Below are 9,300 nucleotides of genomic sequence, written 5' to 3' on the forward strand. Positions count from 1 at the left end.
AGTAAACTGTTGCCTACAATCTGTGTGTTTGTTGTAGTCAAAGAAAAGAGATTTACGTTGGAGACGATAACTCGCGTCAGCATTTACTTTGGGGTTTGAATCTTTTGCATATCGTTATCATGTACTAATACATACTTTCACACCAAAGGAAATATAATATATTGGATCGGATAAATGGTGCTCTTTAACTAGAAACTGACATTTACTATATGTATATACTTCACATATATGCCCATACGTGACATTTTCCTCGGACTCGTCCTGGCCAGTACTACGAGTGTGTCCTCCAGAAGTCACATTTGTATAGTACATAGTGTTATACAAACCTAAACATCATATCCCCCCCCATACGCCACTGCCTAAATTTATAATGTGCTGCTGATTCTGTATATTAAATTCATTTTCTCAGAATTTTTTCTTCAAGGGTAGACAGGAAGAGTAAAAGATGATTACTGCATTGACCTGACAATCTTAAGAGAGAGAGAGAGAGAGAGACATAGAGAGTATGTGCGTGTGTGCGTTTGTAGAGAGAAAAATTGACTGAGGATAAAGCTGCAGGAAGGAGTTAAGACATTTATCCACTCGTGTTTGAGCAGTGGACAAGAGTCTCAGAGCCGGTGAGTGTTTAATTATAATTTTAATTATTTCTAATTGTCTATATCGCATTGCAGCCAGTTATATTATATTAAATTAATATTATATTTAATTATATTTAACAGTGCTTTTAGCAGGTATTTGTGTCTTAATACATGATTGCACAATCGGAATGTGAAATATCTGAATGAAAATATAACTGAATTGAAAACAGTTGTGTCAATTTGAACCATTTCAAGAAATGAATGCTCATCAGAAATATAGTTTTCATTTATGCTTCATGTTTAAAGAACAGGCAGATGTTGCAGTCAGGACTACTTAAAGTCCCTGTGAACAGGAAGTCGTGATTGACTTTACTTGTATTGTGATGTATTTTTTTGAGTTAAACAAAAAAACACAAGAAGAAAATAGGGTAACACTTTACTTGAAGGGATGTTTGACATGACTAATTCATAATCATAATGACACGTGCTATGGACATGAAGGAGATTTTATGCAAGTTTATGACAACTGTCATTTAGTGTCATTAGTTCAATAATTGTCCTTTTTTTAAATGCAAAGATTACATTGTTTAAATTTTCTTTGTTATGACAACTTGACATTACCAAAACAACATAACTGACCACCTTTTTACCAGTGATACAAATTAAATTTGTTATTAAAATGTCATAAAGTGTTAATACTCTGTCATATAGTTGGAGTATTAACAGTGTCATGAATATTCTTTAGTTCATAATGTTTTTAAAGTTTCTTCCATGTGTTCAACAAATAAAATCAATCATTCAATAATAATAATAATAATAATTTAAATTGATGATTATGTTTTATTAAATTTGGAGACTGATTCACCTCAAATTAAATGAAAACAGTACAATAATGGGTTAAGCCATCCAGCGTTGGGTCCATATCGCTGAAAAGTTAATTTGATTAAATTAAATTAATTAATAACATAAAGTTAAGTATAATCTTTGACGTGTCTGTTGCATTTTGTTAAGGTATTTAAAATTATTTGACATAGTATTAACACTTAATGACATTTAAATTATAGTTATGTAATGTTAACCCATAAAGCTAGGTAGTTTGTTAAGTTTGATAATTCTTCTGCTATATCATGTTTATGACAGATTTATGGCAAGTTTTGATGTATTGGTTTATGTCAAGTTGTCATAACAAAGATAATTCAAATAATGTCATATTTGCATAAAAAATTACATATTTGAGTGAATGACACTTAATTATAGTTGTCATAAATGTGCATAAAATCTCATTTATGTTCATGAGAGGTGTTGTGTTATGATTATGAAGGTGTCATGACAGTTTCATTAAAAAACACCCCTTCAAGTAAAATGGTAACAAGTTGCTGTGGTTTGTGTTGTTCTCTGTGCATTTATTGGATATAGAAAAGTTGGCATTTCATTCAGAAATGGAACTCATAGAGAAAAATTAAAATGACCCACATTGATAAATTGTTTATAATGAACACTTCAATATTCTATCAAAAATAAGAATCGTCCGTTTTGATCTCATGGGGACTTTAAACCAAGACTAAGTCAAAACCAAGACTCCAAAAATCCACATAACTCTAACCCTAAGATGTTGCTCTGAAACACAACAGATCTTTTACTTCACTAAAACAGAACAAAAACTTTTTGTGTAAAATGTTAGTCCCAAAATATTTACTTGTTTTTTAAATATATTAAATTAATCACTTTTTTGCAGTCATATGATATCTTAATTTTTGTATTAGGCCTAGTCCACATATACACAGGTGTTTCTATAAGCAGTTTTCCCTCCTGCGTCCACACAAACACGCAAAACCCTGATATGAAGTGCCGTCAGTAGCATGCCGAACCAACAGATGGCGATATATCCCTAACTGTAAAACCCGTCCGCTTCGATCGGTATTTACAAATGCAGACTGTTAGTCGTCAGTATCCATGCATGTAACTCACAGCAACAGTGCAACAGCCAAAAAAGAAGCTGCTTGGCCAGTATGAATATTAAATATTATTCAACTCAACTGCGATATTGAATATTGCGTATGAATATTATTATGACTCTTTTATTGCCATTATATCATTATGGTTGTGTTGTTTCAAATATATCTACTGAATGTCACAGTCACACAATTTTGCAGATGATGTTTAGCCATATTGATGTTCTTTCATCAGACATGGAGATGAACGGCAGTCAGGCGAACACTTCTCTCAAGTGCGAGCGCGACACGAGCATCACCTCCATCCTCTTCCCCTGCCTCTATGCAGCTTTGTTTCTGTTTGCTATTGTGCTGAACTCTCTGGCCGCCTGGATCTTCTTCCAAATTCGCAGCAGCTCAACGTTTATCGTGTACCTGAAGAACGTGGTGGTTGCAGACCTGTTGATGACCCTTACCTTGCCTGTGAAGGTTCTGACCGATGCCGGGTTGGGCTCCTGGCATCTCCGGGCCTTTTATTGCCGTTACTCGGCGGTCCTCTTTTATACCACCATGTACATCGGCATCCTTCTGCTGGGACTCATCAGCTTGGATCGCTACCAAAAGATTGTGCATCCGTTCGGGAAGAGCTGTCTCCAGAAAGTCAGGGTGGGTCGGGTCCTCTGTGCGGTTATCTGGGTGGTTATGTTATTGTTGGCTCTGCCCAATGTTTTCCTGAGTAACCGCGTACCTCAGATCCCGCCGGGCACTCTACTGCGGTGCACCAGAATGAAGGGCGAGGTGGGACTCATGTGGCATGAAGGCTTTAACTACTTCTGCCAGGTGGTGTTTTGGGGCACGTTGTCACTCATGGTCATATGCTACACATTCATCAGCAGAAAAGTGTTTGAGTCGTACCGAAGTTCACACAGCAACAGAGGAGCGGCCAGCAATCAAACCACATCCAAGGTACAGCAAATGTCCAACTGCCTGACGTTAAAAACAGAGAACTTATTGAATCATGCCAATAATGTGGGAAAATGTGATGCAATAATATGATCCATGTTAAACATCTCTCATGTCCTCCGCAGGTGTTTGTTGTAGTGGGAGTTTTCTTCATAAGCTTTGCTCCTTTCCACCTGGCCCGAATCCCCTACACCCTCAGTCAAACCCGAAACACATCTGCCCTGTGTTGGGCCAAAGACCAGCTGTATTGGGCCAAAGAGATCACACTCTGGATGTCGTCCTCAAACGTGTGTCTGGATCCTCTTATTTATGTTTTTCTGTGTCGAGTCTTCCGGAGAAAACTCACCGCCACACTGAGCCGTCGTCCCGAGCCACATGGACTGAGCTCTGTGACCGAATCAAGCACAAGGAGAGAGAGGCCCATCCTGTCTCCTCCTGATGTCAGTAAGGATGTGTGTTGTCCATAACATCCTTCTCTTACTGTATGTGCTTTCTGTACATCATAAGACTCAAAATTAAAGTCATATATTATCATTTAATGACTCTACGTAAGAAACCTGTTCTTCTCAAGAAAGCATCCTGCAAACACAGTGACTGTCACAGAACCTTACAAGATGCATCACAGAGATGCTAAAAAAAGGTTAAAAACAAAACATTGCTAAAGCCTTGAATGTTCATCATTTTTTCTAAGACAATAAAATCTGTGAGGTTTGGTGAGAGGTCAGAACAGTGTCCGTCATTCATCGAATGAACGTAGAAACCAGCATACATCTGAGCGAAAAGATCCATTTACACCAACGCTCAAGTGTGATTCACGACCACTTCTGTCACACGAATGAATGGGTGTTGGTAAATGTAATGGCTGAACGAAAATCGTAATTTGAATATTACACCCATTTAAACAAGCCTGCCCCCTAGAGTTTAGGTCTTGTAATTTTTTAATAATAAGTTATTAACATAATTACTATTTAATGTATTTAAGGTTTTTTATGAGCTGAACTCAACGATCTAAAACTTTTTCTATGTACACAAAAGGCCTATTTCTCTCAAATAATGTTGGTTATGGCACAGATGTGCCTTAAGGCCGTTTCACAAGGTACGCGGCAACCGCGAGTGTTTAGTTCTTTTTCAATAGGAGACGTGCGGAAAGCGGCAAAACGGGGGCGGTTACAGAGGTGAAGCGGAGTTGGTCCACACGCCTTGCTCGTGCACCCAAAATCCTATTCCTTCTCCAGACATGGTACTTCATGACAGGCGCCGTTGAAGATAAACATATTTGCACTAAATGCTGCACAAAACGCTTCCAATACAAGAGAAAAGCTGAAGCCGCGCGACGATTTTGCCGCTTACCGCGTACCGTGTGAAACGGCCATTAGGCTGAAGACAATAAAAGGCCAATGAGTTTTATCATACAGCACAATTAGACAACCAGAGATGTCACAAGTTTTGAGGGAGCGTGCAATTGGCATGTTTACTGCAGGAATGTCGACCAAAGTTGTTGCCAGTGAATTGAATGTTCATTTCTCTACCATAAGCCAAATGAGTGCCAGTGAATTCAAGTGAAAATTAAGTGTATGTACAGTACTGTAAAATGTTGTACTGTGTACTGTCATGACTCTCTTTCTGAAAAAAAAACCCCCACATGAATAAAGAAAACATCTGTAGGATATTCTCGAAAATGTAATAATGATAGTCACAACATTACAGCATTTTATGGGAACCTAATTTTACATACCGTATTTGTGACAGGCAGATTAATGTTTGGTTTCTTATCTAGAAATGCAGCAGTTGTCTTCTCATCCAGTAATCGTCAATGTCATCCAGTTCCTGTGTGTGCGTGTGTGCGAGACAGTGTCCTCTACAGTTATGATACATATGATATACACACTTAGAACTGTGTTAAAAACAACACATGCAGTGTTAGTTTAGGGACGACACACTAAATGCTTTGTCCCAGAATAAACACATTATGTGTTGTTATTATTGAAACTATTTTTTATTTTGTGTTATTTTAACACAACTTCTGTTTTATTTTCACACACAATCAACACAAAATGACATACCTGTAATGTGTTAAAATGACACACAATGCCTTAAATAGCATAACACAAAAATGTGTTAAAAAAGGAACACATCTTTTCTTAGAGTGTATAACCCTTTAGAGTGTATAACTGTTCAGTTTTTTTGTGTTTGAGCATTTAAGCCCTGTTTGTTTTGTTGTTGTTTTTTTATTGTGCACACTTTTTCGTATTTTTTCAATATTGAAAAGGCAACATTTCATTTCAATGATGCATGTTAAAATACATACCAGTACATTTAAAGGAGCTGTATGTAGTGTTTCTACTTAAACTAATCACTTTTCAATTGCCTGTGTGTGAAGGGGTTGTAATCTCACATTAAAATGATCCACTTTGTGGGTTTTGCTATTACCTGTGAAAATAAATATTATTTTTATGTGAAAGTACCGGGTCGGATTTGTCCGATTTTTAAAAGTCTTTAAACTCGTACAGTCTGACATTGATGGAAACTGAGATCATACAGTGTGACATGGACTTAACTACGATCTTGATCGCACAGTGTAGCAAGCAACAATCCTAAAGGACTATTTAAAACAGCACAGTATATACCGGGCTTGCCTGTTATACTAATATTGTTCAGTGTAGTTCACTTACCGTTTTCGTTATCTTACCGTAAATTTATGTAACACCACATTACATAGGATAAATGCAGTCAATTAAACGTTGCAGTGGGAGTTTACCTGAGTTTCCAGCATGTTGTGTGGTGCTTTCTCCGGTGTGTTGCATCTCAGTCTGGCCGTCCCTCATGAGTTCGAGCACGCGCTTATAAACTTATTGGTTGCAATCTGAAACATCAGCGCTAGAGGCCACTGAAAACTACATACAGCCCCTTTAATATTTTCTGAAAATAAAAAAATGTCAAAATGATGTTTCATCTTTTTTTGCACAGAGGTCTATTGAAATGTTTGTCTAATAAAATGTGGTTTTGGGTCACTCTTGCCCAGACAAATGTTGTCTTACAATAAAGCATCCAACAGCCCATCTATCTATGTATTGTGTCTATAGCTTTAGCTGCTATCAATTAACAATAACAGAAAACGTCAAGGCCTTTGAAATGTTGCCTTTAGTTCTCAGAAATTCATTATATACTCAGTCTCATGCCATCCTGTCATCTATCAGTCATCAATCCAGATATGAGTTTAATAACAATGTTAATGTCTGCCATATCTTAATTTACAACACTGATGTTGCTGTATTGATACCTGTCGTATCAATTGCTAAATAACCTCAAGATATTAATAATTTTTCTCACAAACGTATTTTTTTACTTCACATGACATATTATATTAACCCAATAGAGTCATTTAAGTTATTTTAATGATGGTCGGAAGTGCGTTCTGAACTTTACCAGGAGAATTTCTATAAGATGGTGAAGTATCTTTAAAGGGATTGATTTTCTTATTTATTTCTTAATCTTTACCCTGTTTCAGCATGGCTATGGTTGTATTTATGGTACACTGTAAAACCTAAAAGTTAACTCAAACCATTTAAGGAAACCGGCTGCATTAAACCATTTAAGTTTTAAAACACATACATTTGAGTACTGTGAACTTAAACAAATTGAGTCACATGCAGTTATGCACTTATATTTAAGTTCACTCTACTTAAATATAACTGCATAATTGCACATGACTCAAGTTCACAGTACTTAAATGTATGTGTTTTAAAACTTAAATGGTTTAAGGAACCGGTTTCCTTAAATGATTTGAGTTAAGTTGATTGTTAGCTTTTACAGTGTAAGAACAAGTTAATCTATACGTTGATCTACACACAAGTTGGTAAAAGGGCAGTTCGGCATCTTCAGTTTACCAAACCTGCATCTTTTTGGATTGTGGGATGAAAATACCTGGAGTAAACACATGCAGACACAAGGAGAACGGAAACAGAAAGACCTCCTAACCCAGCTGAGGCTTGAACCAGGGACCTTTGTGCTGTGAGGCAACCCACTGCCAATGTTAAAAATCTCTGTATATTCTTGTTTCTCTGTTGGTATCGCTGTGTTTGAAATGGTGTACTGTGACATTATGTATGAATACATTTTGGACATACTGCATCCACACATTGTCATGTCCTTGATCTATGATGTAATAAGAACTGCAACCATAAATCAGTTAAAGAGCTGCTTGCTTCATAGATTTCTTTTTTGTTTGAATTTGCCGGCTCGTGAACTCAAAGTGTCCATCAAATGCACACTTATAGATGGAAGTAGTAGATCATCCCAGTACTTCTCAGACTGGAGATAATCCTGTCACATCATCATCTATTGAGTGAGCACATTTTTATATAGCATTAGCAGGACAGTGTGTGACATTACTGAGTCAATCAATGACTGGACTTGAATTTGTCCAGTCATTGATTAAAAACCGTAACACTTTACAATAAGGTTGGGTAGCATTAGTTAATGCTTAAGCCAACATAAACTAACAATAAACAGTACTTCTACAGCATTTAAATACAATAATTATACAACTGCGATATACCAACCTAGCAGCTGAGGCAGAGAACAGAGGCTGGAAGGTTAAGATGTGCCCGGTGGAGGTGGGGTGTAGAGATTTTGTGGCCAAATCAACATCAAAGACCCTTAGGGCGATTGGAGTCAGGGGTCAGGCTCACAGACAACCAGTCAAATAGCTGGCTGATACTGCAGATAGGACTGGCTATGGTTGAAGAGGAGATATGCCAACTTATAAGGCAGGTACCTTATCATGTGATTTACACCCAGGCTTGATCAACCTGTGGTGGGCCAACCCCAGCAGAGGGTGTCTTGTGATAAATGTCCAAAACACTAGGTGATGTTGTGGTACACAACCGACGATGCCCTGTTTTCCTCTTCATGAATTAACATTTCCACAAAATTTAACATTGGTGTGCAAGTGTGTATTAATACAAGTTAATGATATGCAAAAGGAACAAATCCCAAAGTAAAAGATGACGCGAGACTCCAACGTAAATTTCTTCTCTTGGACAAACACACAGATTGTAGGCAATAGTTTACTTCCTCTTTCTGTTGACATGGGCACGACGGTAATTATCATAGTCATTAGTAAAAAACTCTCTCTCTTTCTACATTTGCATTGTGAGAAGGAATAGCAAAAATATTTTCTCCACTTTTTGTGTGCTTGCCGACACTGATACACCTTTCTGTGTATTTCTTCAGGTTTGTGACCTGATCAAAACGCTTTGCATCATCAATTGCATTTGCAGATGGTATTTGATACAGGGTTCTATCATTCCAGTCAGATCCATCCTCATGAAAGATCCATTTCTCCAGATACTACAGACATTTATTCAATGCTTTGAACAAGAAATAATAAAGGCATTTATAACTAGGAGAATTACAAAAGAAGACTGAGATTACACTCAATTAACATTTATATTATGTACATAAAATGTAAATAAATATATAATTAAATAAAAAATAAAGAGAGAGAGAGAGAATATATATATATATATATATATATATATATATATATATATATATATATATATATATATATAAAATACATCAAATAAAGGCAATGTAGTAGGGGGGGTTTCACATTCTTAAATTAAAATCCTGTAATAAGGTAATATCTTGCTTGCGGGATAAATGTGATTCATAATTTTAAAGTGCACCTCTTTACATTTAGGGTTGACAGGGAATGTAAGAAAATTTGTTCTAATTTTAGACCTTTCTTTTTTATCAAAATGACAAAATATATAAGATCTCTTTACTGGTCCTGGAAAACAGCGTTGCAATAAACATTTTCT

General features: G+C 36.5%; 1 protein-coding gene across 1 annotated transcript; it reads left to right on the forward strand.

The window, feature by feature from the left end:
- Nucleotides 1–534: 534 nt before the first annotated feature.
- p2ry13 (purinergic receptor P2Y13) lies at nt 535–6,436 on the forward strand. The gene is made up of 3 exons (XM_065281684.2): nt 535–617; nt 2,766–3,475; nt 3,598–6,436. Exons 2-3 carry the CDS (start codon nt 2,768–2,770, stop codon nt 3,937–3,939), a joined length of 1,050 nt encoding a protein of 349 aa, XP_065137756.1. The 5' UTR covers nt 535–617; nt 2,766–2,767; the 3' UTR covers nt 3,940–6,436.
- Nucleotides 6,437–9,300: the final 2,864 nt, after the last annotated feature.

This window comes from Paramisgurnus dabryanus, chromosome 8 (assembly GCF_030506205.2).
Source record: "Paramisgurnus dabryanus chromosome 8, PD_genome_1.1, whole genome shotgun sequence".
Taxonomy (NCBI): Eukaryota; Metazoa; Chordata; class Actinopteri; order Cypriniformes; family Cobitidae; genus Paramisgurnus; species Paramisgurnus dabryanus.

Bases quoted from the DNA above. Each gene is read 5' to 3' on its own strand.
- p2ry13 (XM_065281684.2), top strand. From the start codon at position 2,768: ATGGAGATGAACGGCAGTCAGGCGAACACTTCTCTCAAGTGCGAGCGC. The intron at 3,476-3,597 runs GTACAGCAAATG...TGTCCTCCGCAG, and splicing joins GCAATCAAACCACATCCAAG to GTGTTTGTTGTAGTGGGAGT.